Source organism: Eschrichtius robustus, chromosome 10 (assembly GCF_028021215.1).
Source record: "Eschrichtius robustus isolate mEscRob2 chromosome 10, mEscRob2.pri, whole genome shotgun sequence".
NCBI lineage: Eukaryota > Metazoa > Chordata > Mammalia > Artiodactyla > Eschrichtiidae > Eschrichtius > Eschrichtius robustus.
This window is the reverse complement of record NC_090833.1, coordinates 55486394-55505131: the sequence shown is the minus strand read 5'-3', so window position 1 is coordinate 55505131 and position 18738 is coordinate 55486394. Positions and strand designations below refer to the sequence as shown.

The following is an 18738-nucleotide window of genomic DNA, read 5'->3' as shown; positions in this document are numbered from 1 at the left end:
CGTTTAAGCCTCGCTCCACCTTCACAAGCCCATGACTTCAGGACCATTCACTTTCTCTGTGGATGAAACTGAGGCTCAGAGATGCCAAAGACCTTGTCCATGGTCTCCCAGTGCTGCAAGGTAGAGCCAGAACTGAAATCCAGATAGGCTGGACTCGAATACCTGTGCACTGGCAGAACGCAGGAACTTTTCTGGTCACCGCAGTCTCTGGTCATAAACAATTTCTGAAAGTGCTAATTAAGATGCTCGTTGATATATACTCTTACTTTCAAATAAAGTATAAATCATCCTTAAACTGTAAAATTAAGCTTTTTGAGGGGAAAGTAGAACCACCATCACTAATTGTAAACCACCTAAAACTCAGCAAATTGAAAAGAAATAGATTCTCCACATACCAGCACGTTATCCAATACTATTTTATTCTACTGAAAAAAAAACTCTCTGGCCTTCCCAAAGAATTTCACACATATAGATTTACTTTCTCAAATAACACAGAAAACCATTACCAGCCACGTCCTGCAGTAAAACAGAGAGAAGAGGAAAGGGGAAAAACAGAAAGACCCTTATTTTCCAGAAAGGGTTTGAAAGCAACACTGCTAGAAAACACTATCCTGCTTAATCCCAGTGCTCTGTAAATAGACATTTAAAAAGCTATTTATACAAATCAAAACATGCAAACTGCCAGAAAAAATACATTTCTTTAAACCAAGGAGGGTCTTGCTTCTGGTTTTCTTTAGAAATCTGAGGTTACAGAAAGCAGATTTTTATGATTTTAACTGCACATAAAAATACGTGTGATATTATGGTCTCCAAAGCTCTTGAATCCAACTAGGATAAGCTGTTCCCTCACCATGATCATCCTGACTGTGGATTCTGCCCTTTTCACCCTTAACTGTATGCAAACGCATGATGGTAACTTTGCCTGTCCTGGAGCACGCCTATTTCTTCCCACCTTTGCCCTTCATCTCTTTGGGCTTCTAGAGCTTTCCACAATGATTAAAGGCAAGAAGGGTCCCAAACAGATACAGCTTTCAAAAAGAAACTCCCTCCTCCTCCCTTGTGCTAGCTTACTGAAATGAAAGAAGGGAGGCTGCCGTTTCCAAGCCCCTGGCCGCCCCTCTTGCAGGAAGCCCTGGGGGGTGCAGGTAATCCAGAGAAAGACTGTCCTGCAAGTCCCAGCCCCAGGGCTCAAAACACAAAATTTTGCAATTTGTCCCACTCCTGTAAAGCTCCATTCAGAGCAGACCACTTTGTTTTCCCAGGAGATGTGTAATTTTAGGCAAGGTTTCTGGAAGACAAGACACTGCAATTAATGTTTGGTGAGGGGGTGTGTCAAGGACACAGGAACTTTTAAAAATGTCCAGTCACATCTTGACGGTCTCCACAGAGTTTGCTGACTTAAAAAGATTATACAAGGCCCTGTAGCCAAACTGAAAAAAAATCTCTAAAAGCAAAAAAAAAAAAAAAAAAAAAAAGTGTCAAGGAAAAATAAAAATATACATTCCATTTTTCACATAATGTTCTGCCAAACCCCATGCCCCACAACCACACACATTTCTAGACACCGCCTCATGCTGTGTGAGCAGCCAGGCCTTCTGCTGCCCTGAAGCCAAGGCTGGGAAAGCAGCAGCCATGAGACCAGCTAAGAGGGTGAAGGGCGCTGTGGCGGCCACACGGCTGTCAGCCACTTCCAGCAAACTCGCTGGGAAGCCAATCTCTACACTTAAGGTGCTGTGCTCCCAGCCCTCACCTCCTCTCCAAGTGCCTTAACTACAAAGTCTCTCTCGGCAATGTTCATTCCTGATGTCAGCATGCCATTTAGGACTACTCAATTTCAGGTTTCCTGTCCTGTGAAATACTTTACACAAGTTATCGGGAGATAATGTGGTCCTCACCAGTTCCCTGCTTTCAGTCTTCCCGCAATGCTAACAATGTATTCTCTTCCATTTCCTTGTTCCAAAAAGCCTTCCACCACCAACTTACAGAAAAAAAAAAAAGTCTCCAAAAGAATCTCCTGGGGCTTCCCTGGTGGCGCAATGGTTGAGAATCTGCCTGCCAATGCAGGGGACACGGGTTCAAGCCCTGGTCTGGGAAGATCCCACATGCCGCGGAGCAACTAAGCCCGTGAGCCACAACTACTGAGCCTGCGCGTCTGGAGCCTGTGCTCCGCAATGGGAGAGGCCGCGACAGGGAGAGGCCCGCGCACCGCGATGAAGAGTGGCCCCCGCTCGCCGCAACTGGAGAAAGCCCTCGCACAGAAACGAAGACCCAACACAGCCAAAAATAAATAAATAAATTAAAAAAAAAAAAAAAAAAAAAAAAATCTCCTGGTCGCTATACTCCCAGCGCCGGGGTCCAATGGTACACTGCCCCCTCTACAGTGCCCGCCCCTTTCTCAATGTGATGGCACCACCATTCTTCAGTTATCACAGTACTGTACCTTTCAGATATACAGCATCGGTACCATGATAACCGAAAAAGGACAGTTCAGTCTCATATCTACCTGAATATTTCCTCAAACTCAAGGCCCATTCCCCCCGCCAGCTTCCCACCCACAGGTGGCCACAGAATGATCTTCAAGTATATAGAGACATGTACAGAGATGTCAGTGTTCAAACAGGTTGTTTCACAGCAACCACACTAACTATCAACAGGAGTGCTTCTTTCATTGTGCTGTTTAGAATTCAAGTCTTCTGAGGATCTGCTCTTTTTTGGAGAATGCCTGCTTTAATACCCCAACAGTCAACTTCTGATAACATCTCATGGCCTCAAACTCACCTCTGCATTTCCCTCCTAGTCCAGTGGTGTTACTATGAACTTTGCCTCCTGGACAAAAAGGCAGTCCTTTTTGCTAAAGCTCGGAAAAAGAGGGATTTTTTAAAACTAACAATAAAACCCAAGCTATAACAGAAGCAGGAGTTTACCTCCAAAATGGAAACAATATCTAAAGCACAGACAGAACTGTCTAGTATAGATCACGCAGTTTTAATGACACAGAAATGACAGATGGGAAGGAAGAAACTGCAGGAAAGAAAGGAAAGCAAAATCCTTGTTAAACGCCAGATGAAAGCAACAACCTCCAGCTCATTTAAGGATCAGCATAATCAGGTGGGAACAGGATAGCGCTCATCATTTCGTTCGACTGGAGGATTAAACTGGACAGCATAAGGAGGCTGAAAGAAAACAACTCACGTGTAGGGAGAGAGCGGTCCGAGAAGGACTTTGGAAACGTCCTGCTGTCCAAGGGTCATGAGTAACAGAGCCAGGCTTTGGTTGGTCGAGTCCACACATCCACCCTGTAAACACAAACACTTTAAGGATTAATCATTGTACCAAACCAGATAATGGAAAACCAACAAAACAGAGGGAAAAAAAAACAGACACAGATGCCCAGAGTATCGGAACCACAGAAGAGCAGACGGCAAAGTTCAAGCAATAATAAAACAGAATAAGTGTCTTTTAAAGAGTTATCCTCATATCAAGTAACTGTAGGGGGTTAAACTAACAGTTAATCAAAACAATTGTAAGAGCTGAGACTATCAGAATGAATAGACATTTAAGTTTACTGAGGTATATCTAGTGAAAAATGAAACTTTCCCTTCGTAATTAAAGCCATAGCAGGACATATAAGCAAAAGAGCATAATTATTTATAGGCAATGCATAGTTAATTACCAAGGGTTAAGTGAATGACATTTCTACTTATTTAATCTGTCATAGAACACCGCAGCTAATCGGACATGAGAGGACCTTTCCCTTTCAAGGGTCTTAACCTACAACACATTCAATTACATTCAGAAACTGCCTGCCATGTCACATTAGATTCCCCTCTTTAACTCTTCCTGTGTGCCTTAGAACTGGAGAACTGTTCAGACCAGATCCCTCCATTCTTATTATTTATGCATTATTTTTCCCCATTTTCCCTGTTCTTCCAAATCAAAGGCAGGACAAAAGCCTCTTCAAGAACTTTCTCCTGAAGTACAACTGCTTTGGTTGCCTTTCTTCTTTCATTCTCGAATTTTTCAACCACTTCAGCCATTTTGCTTCTGCTTGATGCATGCATTACTGCTGTTTCCATTTGTGCCTTAAAGAATGTCTTTATTTCAGATCATCCTCTCTGGGATAACTCTATTTAAAACAATTTAAATTTACACTGTACATACTGAAAGCAGGATGACCTTGAATGTCTACATATTTTGCATATTTCACAACAAGAAATGCAGTTTCTAACCATGGCACATCACTGTTCAAGGCTAGACTCTCCCAGACTTGGAATGGGATAAGTGGTCGCCCACTGCTGCTTATGTGGGTACACCTCTCTCCTTTTTTAATGCATGTAGGGTAAGGAATAAATCGATTCTCAGGTACAGACACTCATTCTCTGCTGTTAGACTTCACTGAGGACAATGAAGTAGGAAAATCAGAAGGTGGATCCTACTGCCAGCCTTTATGAAATCTACTGCTCTTCCTAATCTACCTGAGTTAATAAAGGACAATATTTACCTCATTTAGCAAATTTTAGGACGAGAGGAGTTCCAGCAAATATATTTCCATCTAAACGGAAAACCTGACCCATGGAGAATAAAAGAATATATAACAAAATATATTAATATAAGAAGATATAACAAAACTATTTGTTTTACAGAACTTGCTCCTTTTCATAAGACTGCCTAAAATTAAACTGTTCTCTTCAGTCTCCGCTTCCTAGCGCTATGTTGCTATTCTGCTACTCTCAACTGATTTTTATTATGTACTGAACCAACATTTTACCGCAGTAAATATATTAGGGTCTGTGTACAGGATACGACAGAGGGAGTGGTGGGGCCGCCCAGACAGCAGGACACAAGCCTTGTGCAAAGTAGCTTCAATCTCATTACAAAGACGAAATACGAGCAGGAACCAGTAACAAGTGAAGGTGAAGACGAAGTTACACAGCAGCTGGGGCCTGTGGGCACCTGGACTGCCAAGGCGGTGCGAGAGGGGTTGTCACTCCCCTGGCACCAGAGGGAGGCTTTGGGGAGGTGGGGACTTGAGCTGGCCCTGGAGCGATGAGCAGGGTTTGGAGAGGGAGGAAGAGCAGGAGGATGGGGGAGATACAACCCAGGGCCGGCAAGCACCAGCCAGGAGGCCAGCCTGCAAGTGGCTGTCTGCTCTCTGCGGAGAAGTATGCAGAACCGCAGGGATAAGGTGGAGTAGGCAGACTGAGGTAGGGCTTTTCTAACTGGGCCACGGGTTTTGACTTTATCCTGGGGAAGTGAGAAGCTGGTGAAGGTCTCCGAGCACAGGAGTACCAAGATCAGGTCGCAGCTTTAGGGGGAGATTTAGGCTGAAGAGGATGCTGGAGAGGGTATGGAACGGATTTCTCCTCTGCAAGTAGGGAGAGCCAGTACCTATATCGGGGGAGGGGGGAATGGAAGGGAGGAGGGTGGTAGATGGGGGTAGAGAGAAGGATAGGAAAGGGCAGTTCCAGAAAGCCTGGGACAGAATCAAGAGGGCTTGGTAACTGATGAGACAGAAATGGAACAAGAGGAATTAGATCAGAGGATTAAAACTTTGGCAAAAATAAACGGTACCAAAGGGGATGGATTTTTATTACTTATTTAAACCATGTCACATCACAGACTTACAAAGAATTATTATAAAAACTGCATGCATTTTCATCCTTTTAGCAATTAAAGATCATAGACACACATAAAAGAAGTTTTCTTAATGACTTAAAACAAAAAACTCAGTCCAGCCACTATTGAACGGTTTAAAGCAGAACTTAACTAGAGTAAAGAAAAAGTAAAATAAAATAACCTAATCCAGATTGCATGTTTTCGCTCTTGGGGACTGGTGGACTGTGCTTTCACCCTGAGGCTTTTACTCTGCCATTTACGGAGATACAAAACCCATATTCCAGCTGTGTCTGGGGGCTCCCACTGGGCTATCCTGTAATGGGATACATCCAAATCCCCCAGGTCCACTGGAAAGAGAGGGATGTGTCCCCACAGTCAGAGAGAAGGCTTGCCAGCCACCCCAGGACCAAGGCAGGGAAACCTGCATGAGTCAATAGCGGCTGAGGGACCCACGTGTCTCCAGCAGTCTTTCTTCACAAATATCTAGATGACAAACTTCCTGAACTGAGTAACTGGCAGGGCAACCTCTTGGTCATTTACTCCATTTACTCCTAAATTTTAGTTACTATCCCATCTTTCAAAAATCACTAAATTTAGCATCAAACATTGGAAAGACTTTGCATCGAAAAAGCTGAGGCCAGATCTTGACTGCTCAAGAATTATGAGAAGATACTTCCTCGCTCAGAGGGATTTCTTGTGATAGACTATTTCCTTCCTCCACTATTTCCTAGCTGAATGGTGAGTAGAGGGAATGGGGTCCCTCTACTGAGGACACAGTTATAGGTTCTTTGTCTTCCATTTAATTAGACAGACACTAAACAAGCTGGAAATTTTAATGAACTTTGAAACAGGTCATTCCTATTTGTTCCACCTTGTGACCAATGAGATATTTTCAAAAATGCTGACTTTGATCAGGGGAGTAGACTGTGGCAATAAGCTGTTTTCCTTAGTGAGGCCTGTGCAGGGATCAATACCCATGACCCAGGCATCACCTTGCCACAATGATTAATAAATTACAGTGGCAAAAGGAAGAATTAAAGAACAAAATCACCACTGTACCAGCCTTACTGATTTTATTTCACTGGGCTCACGTGTGATTTTTGCGACTTTAAACAGAGCAAAACTTCCTAGAAGACTTCAGGAAAGAACCACAGAGATGTCTAATAACTGAGAATAAATACACAGGTAGTACAGAGATGAAAGGCTCTTCAGCTGGAGAAAAAAGACAATTTACAAACACTCTACACCATCCAATAGCAATCACCCAGAGTACAGTCGGCCCTCCACATCCACAGGTTCAACCAACCAGATTGATTTTCAATTTCAGATGACTGAATCAGCGGATACAGAACCTGTGGATACTGGGTGGGGGGGGGGGGCAGTAATGAAACACAGACTTGAGTGGATTTTGGTATCCACTGGGGGGAGAAGGGGTCCTGGAACCAATCACCTGTGGACACCAAGAGATGAGTGTATAGTTCTTGCTAGTGCTCAGTTTAAGAATGTGGGCCCCAGTGTGCATCCACAGCAGAGGACTGATATCCCTCGAGCCTGTCCTGGATTCTGCATGTTAAGGAAAAGGTTTCATGTTCCTGAGGTGCAGACTAACAGAAATCTTGGAGACAGGTTTGTGACTCTCCTCTAACCAAGTATACGGGATCTTAAAGAATGAATTTTCAGGCAGCTTATCTTATTTCTCCTGCCATCATCTTTCCTTCTCTTCCAATTTCCTCCTTGTTTATTTTGGGTTGCCTCAGCTGTCCCTGGGAAACAGAGTAAAGTGTGTGTGTACATATGTGCATGTTGCTCTTATGGATCAACAGAGAAAAAGGACTGTGGCAACTGAGGGGACAGGCTTGGCCAGACTGGTCTATGCCATGTCCCACCAGTAGGGCAGCAGAAGCAAAATGGTAATCAGTGCAGTCTTGTCTTCAGCATCATGTCACCTTTTCTTTGTCCCCTCTTCCCAAGCACCTACTGTGCTCTGACACAGGCCGGCCTTCCCTAGACACTCTTCTATGTGCTCCCAAGCACCCTACAAAATCGAGCCTGTTGACACTGTTTTCTATCTGAATTAACTGTCACACACAAATCCAGGTTCCCAGCTTCTCTTGAAAAATCTGAAAAGAATGAGCCCCCATCCCCCTACGGCAACGACAGGGGGCTGAGAGAAGGTCCCTGCTTTGCTTGGGGGGGTGTGTGCTCTTCAATTGGCCAGTCACTGCCTAACCTGCTTCATTTTTCACCTTCTCTCTCCTGTATGACTCTGTTCCAGTTCTCTGCCCTCCCGATCTTTAAAACTTACCTGCCAGGACTTCCCTGGTGGTGCAGTGGTTAAGGATCGACACGGGTTCGATCCCTGGTCCGGGAAGATCCCACATGCCACGGAGCAACTAAGCCTGTGCGCCACAACTACTGAGCCTGCACTCTGGCGTCCACGAGCCACAACTACTGAGCCCACGTGCCACAACTACTGAAGCCCACGCACCTAGAGCCGGTGCTCCGCAACAAGAGAAGCCACCGCAATGAGAAGCCTGGGCACGGCAACGAAGAGCAGCCCCTGCTCGCCGCAACTAGAGAAAGCCCGCGTGCAGCAACAAAGACCCAACACAGCCAAACATTTAAAATACATAAATAAATAAATTTATATTAAAAAAAAAATTTACCTGCCATATGTAACAAACCAGTGGGGCTGGGCCTCTGCTCACTGATTAGTTTAGCTAATCCATTAAGCTAGTTAATGCTAAACTGTCTAAAGGGTAGGAAGAGGCTAACTCCTTGACTGAAGCCCTTAAAAGCGGAAGAAAGTTGCTAACGAATAAAAATGACAGACAAAGAACTGCTTCCTGATGGCTCCTCTCCCGGACCTGCAGAAGCGGAGGACATACCCTATGGATTTCTTCGAGCAGCAGCTTGGCACAGTTCCTGCCGAGGTCCTCGGGAAGCACCGCTGCCCCCTGGCCCTGGCGGTTGGAGACCAGTTCAGCGCTGAGGAAGGTGCCGTTGGTGGTCTCAGCAACCAGCCACAGTCCAAAGCCCGGAGACCTGGGGATTCAAAGGCACAGACACTGAGTAGCATACGAAGTGGGGTTCACATTCACCAGTAAAAAGAGAAGACAAACATCTTTTTGATGGCATTCTGTCTGGTCACATCAGGTCTTATTAAGAGTCCCTCCCAGCTCACAATGGACATATACATGATGCAGTGAGGGCACACACGTGACAGAACCAAAGGTGATGCAAATTTGCATTGCTTTTCTTTTTAGCCCTCCCTTCCCCTAGCTCTCCCTTACCTTTCCCCACTCACTACATTGTAAAAGATCCTGCTGTGAGAGTTTGTAACAATCAACATATAGAGCCCCTAGTTTCTTTTTATTTTATTTTATTATTTTTTTTAAACATCTTTATTGAAGTATAATTGCTTCACAATGGTGTGGCCCCTAGTTTCTGAGCTAGGGGCTCAACACTATTCTGCAGAGTAAATAATACCATCCCCACCTTACAACTGAGGAAATGGACAAATCAAGCAACCTGCACCAAGTCCACACAGCTAGAAAGAGACTGAGATGCGCTTCAAACACAGATCTTCCAGACTCCAAAGCCCACGCAAGTTTTCCACCACGGCACGCACTCAGCCCTCAGTCACAACGAGCCCAGAAGTACAAGCAGCCTGGAGACCATCTGATTACAGCTCTCCTTGAGAGACAGCAGGCTGTTCCCCCGTGCTGAGAAATACCACATGAGGAGAAAGGGCCTAGAGAAGGCACACCTTTATGTTTTTGTCCCCAGGGGACACCTCTAACTCAGAATTCACTTAATATAATCAACGAGCCAGCACCATGTTCTCGCCTGTGTGTTTCAACCACCAACAGCCAGACCCTAACACCCTTCCTGTCCAGGACCACAAATGACTCCTGTATGCGTACATCCAACAAACATTTGGGGGAAAGCTTCCACAGACCCGGGAACTGGGGCGCCATGGTAAGCACAGGAGCCCCTGCTCTCACGAGGCTTAGTGAAAACCAGTTTGACGCAAAACAAAATCCATCCACAAACAATAAAAACAAGCATCTCTCCACAAAATTTCCGGATTTGACACCTCACATCTACCTTGCCCAGTGCCTCTTAAACACACACAGTTGACCCTTGAACAACATGGGTTTGAACTGCACAGGTCCACTTAGAGACTTTTTTCACTAAATACGTACTACAGTACTGCATGATCCTAAGTTGGTTGAATCCGAGGATGTGGAGGAACGGAGGATATGGAGGGTCAACGGCGTTAAGTCCCACGCAGGCCTCTGACCGCGGGGAAGGTCAGCACGCCTAACCCTAGCGTTGTTCCAGGGTCGACTGTACCTACTTCCCAGCAGTACACTCCATATGCAAGCACAATACAGTTTTAATAAAGCCTCCTTTAACACAATCCAACATACATATTCATGAAGCACTTTCTATGCATCTAGCACAAAACCAGCCAAAATATTTTTTTCAGAAAAACTATGCGTAAAATTTATGTTTCAAATGTACTACATATGAGCTCACAATAGGGAGGAACTATACTGGTCAGTCCTTAATTTCTTTTAAAAAGAAGTGATTGTCTACGTAGCCAAGGATTAATAACACCTGCCAAGGGAAGAGGGTGCAGTGAGAACGCCGGTTCCAGGACACTCTGAGTCACGCTTAACAATCTAACACTGCACCACCCAGCATCATCATGGGACATTTAATCTCAAGTTGCCGATGAGTCACTTGACCAGGAGGAGGGACTGGGCACCCAGCTCATCAGTAGAGGCAGTGGCATGCCAAAATGAAGAGGAGAAAATGCAGGGAGGAAGAACCAGGAGACAAGCCACCATCACTGCTCTAACCCACATACCTGCATTTCCTAAGAACTTCTAAACTTTTCCATCCATGTGAAATTTTTGAGGCGTGTGTACTTATTACAATGAACTTCATATTTAATCAAGACCGTTCCATTTGATATTGTATATGTTTTACAGAAAACAACACAATGACATATTAAGCTCTATGTACTCTACGCCAATTCCCCCCCCCGCCCCCCAATTTGGGGTATGTGTATTATCAGGCCTATTTCAAGTTATGCTGACAACGTAGCTGATCACCAAGTGACCTCATTGAAGATGTACATTGGTACAGTTTGCAAATGACAGGCTCCAAAACTTACCAACTGGTGAGGGACTAGATTTTTCAAAAAGTCATGACTGTGAGAATCAAAATGGGACCACACTGGACAAATGTTCACTGGACAAAGAGCTGACACAGCCCACCAAAAATTGCTGGCCACCAAGGTTCCAGGCCATGGCCACACATAACTCTCACTCCCAGACTTCAATAAGCCTAACTTACGTGGATACTCCACTGAATCAGAAGAGGAAAATACCTACCCACAACTTTATAATTTCATAATGGAGAAGGAAGATCACCGTTTGTCAACTGTAGCTTGAGATTTAGAAAACGGAACACAAACTTAACATCATGCATTGGTTTTAGAGGTAAATTTTAAAGTGGAGCTTGGAGTTGATAACCCACAAGGCTACATTATGCCCACATCTCCATCCACGTGTGAGCTTCCTACTCATTATTAGCAGGTATGGGCCTTGACCAGCACTAGGGTCCGCTGAGTCAATGGCATTATAAAAACCACAATCTAGCTGGAGGCAGCATGGTCTTCAGGTCTGCTCTGCCTCTTTGTAGAGCGAGAGGCCGGACGACAAGGCACTATCGAGTCAGGCCATTCAGACAGCTGCTTCTGCTACCGATCCTCCCCCATCCCTCGTAATCCCCTCTCCCCAGAAAATAGCTGACACATAATTCCAGGCCTGTGGCCAAGAAAAGAAGAGAAAGGAAATAACGGCATTAGCAGCTACCATTTCTGTAGCACCTACTATGTGCCAGGCATTGCATTGGTGGCTTACATATGTGACCTTTTCATCTTTACAGTAACCTAGGGATGCAGTTGTTATCACTCCCACATTATGAATGAGGAAAACACTGATGGTATTTGAGCAATACACCAAAGGTTTGGGACCATCACTGACCTTTCCAACTCCCAGAAAAAGGGCCAGCTCTGCACACAAACCCTTTCCCAACTCTAACCTCTGACATCACCACCTCTGTTGCTCTGGACTATGAGCCACCACTGCATTTCTGAAGTCACCTTCATCTTTCCCTTGGGCCTCATGAAGGTCTGAGATCCCATAACACACTCACCCCTCCTTTACCCTCTTTTTCCTTCTTTTCCTGAAGTTAAAGAAAGCTCAGACAGAAGAGCTGTGAAAAAGGATGAGCTGTGGTACAACTTAGGAGAAAACTGATTTTTTATCCCACAACAGTCAGTCTCTGATGTTCTTATTTTTAGAAGACACAACCTGAAAACTTCAGATTCAAAGTGTAAAGATACTGTCATTCACACTGACGTGGTTAGGTAGAAACAAAGAAAACCCACGCACAAGGAAAGCAAATTTGGCAAAATATTCATTGTTAACTACAAGTAGTAGGAATATACAAGTGTTCGCTGTATTACCCTTTCAACTTTTCTGTATACTTAACATTTTCATAACAAGAAATTAGGTTTTAATTGCTTCCCTAACTCGCTGGTTTCTAAATATACAACCAAAGCCTAAAACAGATATTTTCATTACACAGATCATCATTAACTTTTTATTTTCTAAAGTAAGGTCTTCTGTAAAGGCTCTAACTAAACCAAACTCAAATCTGCAATAACAACTTTCTTTGGCTCTAGGGGTGTTTTTCCCCTTGATGGAGAGAGAAGCCGACTGGCACTTAAACCAACAAAGGATTTTTTCCCCTAAACTGTTATTTACACAGGATGGAAGAACTTGTTTACTTTAATTTTTTGTGGGAACAGAGGACAGATGGGATTTAAAGCTTGCGGCACTGTTTATTAATAGCTGGGCTTTAATTCCCTTAGGCTGGCGTCTCAACCCCTCATCACCCAGCACTGGGCACTGTGACACTTTCCATGTGATAGGTGTTCAAAAGATGCCTGTTGGGCTTCCCTGGTGGCGCAGTGGTTGAGAATCTGCCTGCCAATGCAGGGGACACGGGTTCGAGCCCTGGTCTGGGAAGATCCCACATGCCGCAGAGCAACTAGGCCCATGAGCCACAACTACTGAGCCTGCACGTCTGGAGCCTGTGCTCCGCAACAAGAGAGGCCACGATAGTGAGAGGCCTGCGCACCGCGATGAAGAGTGGCCCCCGCTTGCCGCAACTAGAGAAAGCCCTCGCGCAGAAACGAAGACCCAACACAGCCAAAAATAAATATAAAAAAAATAAGTTAAAAAAAAAAAAGACCTAAAGAAGAAATACATGGCGAATATCTTTTAAAAAAAAAAAAAAAAAAAGATGCCTGTTGGTGACAATGGCAGTAAGTTGGAAGGAAAAAAATTGTGAATCATTCTTCCTCTGGCTGCCCAACCTCAGAGCTGGCAACTTTAGCTTCAATCAGACCAGGAGTATGACAAAGGCTGGGTGGCTAGGGAATTAGGCTCCAGAAACACACAGACACTTACCTCCCAGAGTTGACTCCTTTCATGTGGTCTGTGTATATATAGATATCGGGTATAAACTTGTTGAGGATGCTTCTTGCAGAATCCACAATCCGGTTTGCCATCTGAGGTGATACGCGTACCGAATACCTGCAACCTGGAGTTAAGGGTGTCATTCTGCTTGGACTCCACAACAGAGAAAAGTCAGTCATAAAGCTAGCAAATATTTGAGGAACTGTCATAACAAACTGGGGCTTCTGACTCCATTCTGTTCTCCACCTGTACTTAATCACTTAACTTTGTAGTACCATAACTTAATTTTTACATTACTTTTATTTATTATTATTGTATTATTATATAATTTTTTGTATTGTTAAAAAAAGCCTTCGGTGAAAAACATCTAAACAATATAGGCACTTGGAAAGTATAAAATAAAAGCTGTCAACCCTGCTCTAGACTGCCTACCCATCCCGCCTCCCCTAGAAATGGTTCACCTCAATTTTGGAACAAGTAAAGGCAATTGCCCCCCTGTAGGGCATGAGCCAGGCTCCCTTTGAAGTATTCTCTGACCATCCCCACTGCTGTAACCATTGAGTCTTTCTCTTAGGAACCTAAGGCCAGAACAGACACCACACTGGGACTGACCTGGGCCCCTGTGTGACCCAATCCACCCCCTGATAGGCTGACAGGAAAGGCAGAAAAACATTAGTGAAAGAGCATGGTGGGGCTGTTTATAAAGGTATAAACAGGTTTTTGTGTTTAACTTAAGAGCCTATTTTCAGTTATTTAAGTGTCGATGATTCTATTTATGGATGATACAGCCTCCTCACAATTCTATTTATGGATGATACAGTGGTCAAAACATTGGTCATTAGCACTTTTACAACAGGGCACCCTCAGAAAGGAAAGGAGAAAGATATTAGCAACTCAAATGAAAAGGTTGGTGCTTGAGAAAGTGGAAACTATTACCTAAAATTAGACTTTGTTACAGAGACTGGCTCTCCCCAATTCCACCAACCAAATAAAAAGTAAGTATGTACTAAGCACTTCCGATGTTCACTGTACGGTCAAGGGGCAGCTGCGTATGTGGGACGAGGGGCTACCAAAAACGGAGAAGTAACAACATGTGATCTTCCCACTACTCTGATCCAAACCCCATGCAGCAAGTCCAACAGGAAAACAAGGTGTGTAGTCTGCCCAGCCTCGCCCAACTGTTCGAAAATTACTGTCAATAACATATTTAATTTTCATTTGAGCTGCAGAAACAATATGATCAGAGACTGAGCAAAGAACTTGACTGGCATCTGGCTCCCCGTTCTAAGCCATCCTGAACATCCACAAAAGATCCAGCTTCCTCACGCTAAGGAGAATCTCCCAGTAACTCTGGGCCCTCCCAGATCTTGAGATTGGACCCCCGAGTCTGTTCGGTGTTCATCCCCAAACCGACACCACCACCCCCAGCTCCACCAACCAAAGTGTTCAAATCCTTCAGCCTGATCTGCCTGCCTTCATTCTTCAACCCGGAGTTCCCCCCTCTCCTGAAATCCTCTGGGCAGCACCGACTGTGGCCTGCACTTGAACTTACCACACGTCTCCCTTCATATACACTCATGCTGTCCTTGTTCTTCGATGAGACCGCACACTCCATAAGGAAAGGGGCTCTACTTCTGTATCCCTCACAAGTCTCTAATACACTACTTTTGTACTCAGAAATGCTCGATAAATATTTGACTTGACTCAAAGGACAAACCCGAAATGAGGAAAGAGCAAAGAGGGATTTTTCAATACACACACTGAGCCCAGTTACATCACCACCTCTTCTGTCCAGAATGTACTTTTGACCACAGGCAGCTTAGACAAACAGTCCCAGGTCTCATACCCTTTGGACCAGGAGGGTGCTATCCTTCTAAGGCCTGAAGCTGTCCACTCTCTGTGGGAAAATACAGATGTCGTTATCCTGACACATAAGCCCACAGCATTCACGTCTTCCAAAGTTCTTTCAGGTACATGATCATCTTATTTTATGCTCACGGTAACCCTGAGGCAAGGGCCACAGATTCCTGTTCCAGGGCTCACACTTAGGACAGCTGGGTCACGGAACTAAGATTCAAAATTAAACAGATCCGAATTCCCAGAGACAACCTTCTTCCCCCACCCTTCCAGGGATGTGGAAACCAGGTGGCTAACAACAGTGCTAATGAGGGCCAGTGGAAGCATATACTAGAATTCAGGCAGTGGAGTAAAGAAGGAAAGGGACTTTAAAGCGGGTTGCATCCCAGAGTCATTATGGAGCTATCTGGCTTGGCGTGGAGGCCCTACCACGATTGGCTAAGGGTTCTAGAATCAGATTATCTGTGTTAAGCGTCAGCTCCAGCAAACTGCATCATTCTGGGACTAATGTGCTATTCTTGGTGCCTCCACCTCTTCATCAGTAAGAAAAGGATAATCACAATACTCTCCTCACAGGGTCTGGAGGCTCAAATGAAGTAATGCACGTAAAGTGCACAGCGGTGCCTGGTGTGTGGTCGGAGCCCAGTGGATGTCAACTATTGCTTTTCCTACTGGCAGTCCAAGATTCAAATCCCAAAGCAGAGGTTCTTTCCTCTCAGGAGTAAGAGACCTCTCTGAGAATCTAATGAAAGCTATGAACCGTCTCTCAAGAAACACGTGAACACACAATTTTGCAGACAATTTTGGGGGGTGGTGAATGTCCTGAAGGCCATTATGAGTACCACGCTGAGAACTCATATCCAAGAAAGACAAGTTCATGGCTACAGCCCACATGGAACTCCTGCCCTTCACCCTCCCTGGTGTTACAAGTCGGAGAAAGCTAAGGGGTGTGTGTGTGTGTGTGTGTGTACAAAGAAAGAGACTGATTCTCTAAGTACCTTCCCTATAGTTAGAGAAAGGAAACCCCTCTACTCCAGCTTCTTCACTTAACTCTTATGTACCCAGTCATGAGCTACTGGGACAGCATCACAAAACTAAAACACAGTGTTCCTTTCTCACTCAGGCAGGGGGAGAATGAGAGTGGGTGGCAGTAAATAAAAGGCAACCGCACTGTCCAGTCACAGCTGCTGGCAGGAACAACACCAGCTCCCTCCCAGTCCCTGGCCAATCAGTCAGAGAGATGCACTCTGCTGCGGTGGGTGGGCTGGGGGGTCGGGGTGAGGGGTGGAAGGGGACAGCGGGGAGCCCAGTTAAAACCACAAACACACACCAGACAGCGGGGCTAGTTCTCCCAGCTCGAGCCCTCCTATGGGGAATACAACCTCCAAGCTCAGCCCAACCATTAACCGGCCTTGCAAGTAACAAACCACAAAACCAGCTAAAGCTTTTTCCAAAGGCAGCTCTTTTTTCCCAGGCTCCAAAGCTGGCCAAGAAGGTGATCTCAATTCAAACCCACATTCCTTTGAGGTGTTTGAGAAATAGGCAGCTTTGCAGACCAGTGGCTGGAACGTTTGGTTTGCAGACAGGGATCTGGGCAAGGGCGCTGTGTCAACTCTCCTGGGGAGTTCAGAGGAAGGCTCTAGAGTCGGGGCTGTATCGGGCAGGGTTCAGGTGTCCTACCCCCAGCCTCAAGGAAGGTGAGGGGCTTGGGACCTCACTGGCATCCTTCTGGCTCAGAGTCTACACAGGGAAGGCTCAAAGAACACCAGAGAGAAGCCGGGGAGGAACAATGTTGCACCCCAGGTGCCCGGGGCACAACAGCTCTTTCAGCTTTTATGTAAAACACTGTACAACCCCGTTTTCCGCCGTCTTCATCAAAGGCTTCAAAGCTCTCACAAGGCTTTTGCACACCTGGTACAGCGAGTACAGGTGGGATCCCAGTGTAACTGCCTCTGTGAAACCCATGTTGTTACCACAGGACTGTGGTAAACAAACAGAGCACATGCTGGAAATCACATTTCCAAACTAGAGAGAATGGATTCCAAGCAGAGTTCACTGCCACGACATAGCATTGAGGAAACAAGTCTCAAAAGAGAAAAAACAAACTGAAATAGTCCTGAGAGTGTGTAGGACTCCGTGTACAAGGCCATTAACCCATTAACCGCAGCATTTTTGGCAACAGTGAAAAACAGAAGACACCCCAATGGCCATCAACAGGGTTTAATTTGGAATTCTTTACACAGTGAAATACAATGTTAACGAGAATGAGGTTGAGTTATAAGTAACTGACACGGGTCAAGCAGAACAGGCATATTTAAAAAAAAAAAAAACAAAAAAACCCACCTATTCACATCACATTTCCATTTCTCTATAACCTGTTTCTACCTCCTCTGAATCAGAGAACTTGAGAGTTGAACATCACCTTGGGACATCAATGGAAGTATCCATCAACCTGGGGGCTCCCCAGGACAGGAACCATTTCTCCCCCATTCTCTCCTCATATACACAGGTCTTGATCCATAATCCATGGAAGAAGCTTTGTTATAAATTCCTCTGTTCTTGATGACCCCTACAAAGAACTTCAGGTAGCACCCCAAGTTTGACCTTTTATCTCATCAATGGCTCTCTCTGCCCTGTGGCTATGCCACGCCCCCATACCGTGCCCTCACCACTCACTTTTCAATTTACTCAAGGCCTCTGAAAAGTCAGTCCACTCCATACTTCTTTTCCTCCAAGAAGGACCACCCCAAAACCTCCTGAGAAATAGAAAACTTGACTTTAAGCCCCTACTACCCCAAGAAGCATACATCTTGGTCCACCCCACTCTGTCTAATTCCCACCAGGAAAGCCACACCCAACCCCATCCAGCCCCCACCCCACCCCGTCTCTAACACTTGCCCTCACCCAGATCTTGTTGGCACCTAGAATTCTACCACTCTTAATATCTGAAACCCCAAAGCACAGTTCCCTAAACATAATTTCTTGTTCTTCTACACAGCACACATATCTACTTCCATTAAACCTGCTAAGGATTCCAATCCCATGACCAGGTGCTTTCTCCAGGCTGGCGAGCCCCTGCTGCATTACTCAGTAAGGAGCGAACTGGCCATCACTCCAATGCCATGCTCACCAATACGCCCTCTAACCCGTCCTTCTGCACAACCCACTCACCCTGCCAATCCACACCCAGCCCTGGATGAAAATGGCCCTCTTGCCTCCTCTACTTTTCCTTCTAGGCTGCCAACTGCTGCTGGACCCACTGCCATGCAGCTGGCACCATGATAACATTTCACTTCAGCTGAGCCCTTATTGCAGTCCCACAGCCTTTTTCTTATCTTTAGTTACTATGTCCCTATGGGCACCCCACCCCCAATAGTGGCCCCTATGCCACTGTGACAGCACATCTTTACCACCCCTGTTACATTCCCTTATCATACCCGTGCTGATCCCCTTATCCTAGAACCCACCCTAACCCAGTAAAATTGAAAACTCCTCCCACTGGCTTCCAATCATCGTCAGACTGCTCCATCCTTACCATATACCTGCCATTTTCAATCCATCCCCTCTCAAACAATAATAAAAATAACAGCAGCCACAACTTACCAAACACTTACTTATATACCACCCCAGTGTCTTGTACTATACGTCTATTACCTCATTTAACCTTCTTTACAGCCCCATACAGTAGTCGTAAGCGGGC

The 18738-nt window shown here is 45.2% G+C and overlaps 1 protein-coding gene across 1 annotated transcript in view; it reads right to left on the bottom strand.

Annotated features, from left to right (window-relative positions):
* The window catches only part of RCL1 (RNA terminal phosphate cyclase like 1), a 56180-nt gene that overhangs the window by 6778 nt on the left and 30664 nt on the right, over window positions 1–18738 (bottom strand). The window contains exons 6-8 of the mRNA XM_068552643.1: window positions 13173–13298; window positions 8505–8661; window positions 3193–3296 (exon numbers count right to left, since the gene is read on the bottom strand). Of these exons, the coding sequence (XP_068408744.1) occupies window positions 3193–3296; window positions 8505–8661; window positions 13173–13298 (387 nt within the window). The remainder of the gene's footprint in view (window positions 1–3192; window positions 3297–8504; window positions 8662–13172; window positions 13299–18738) is intronic.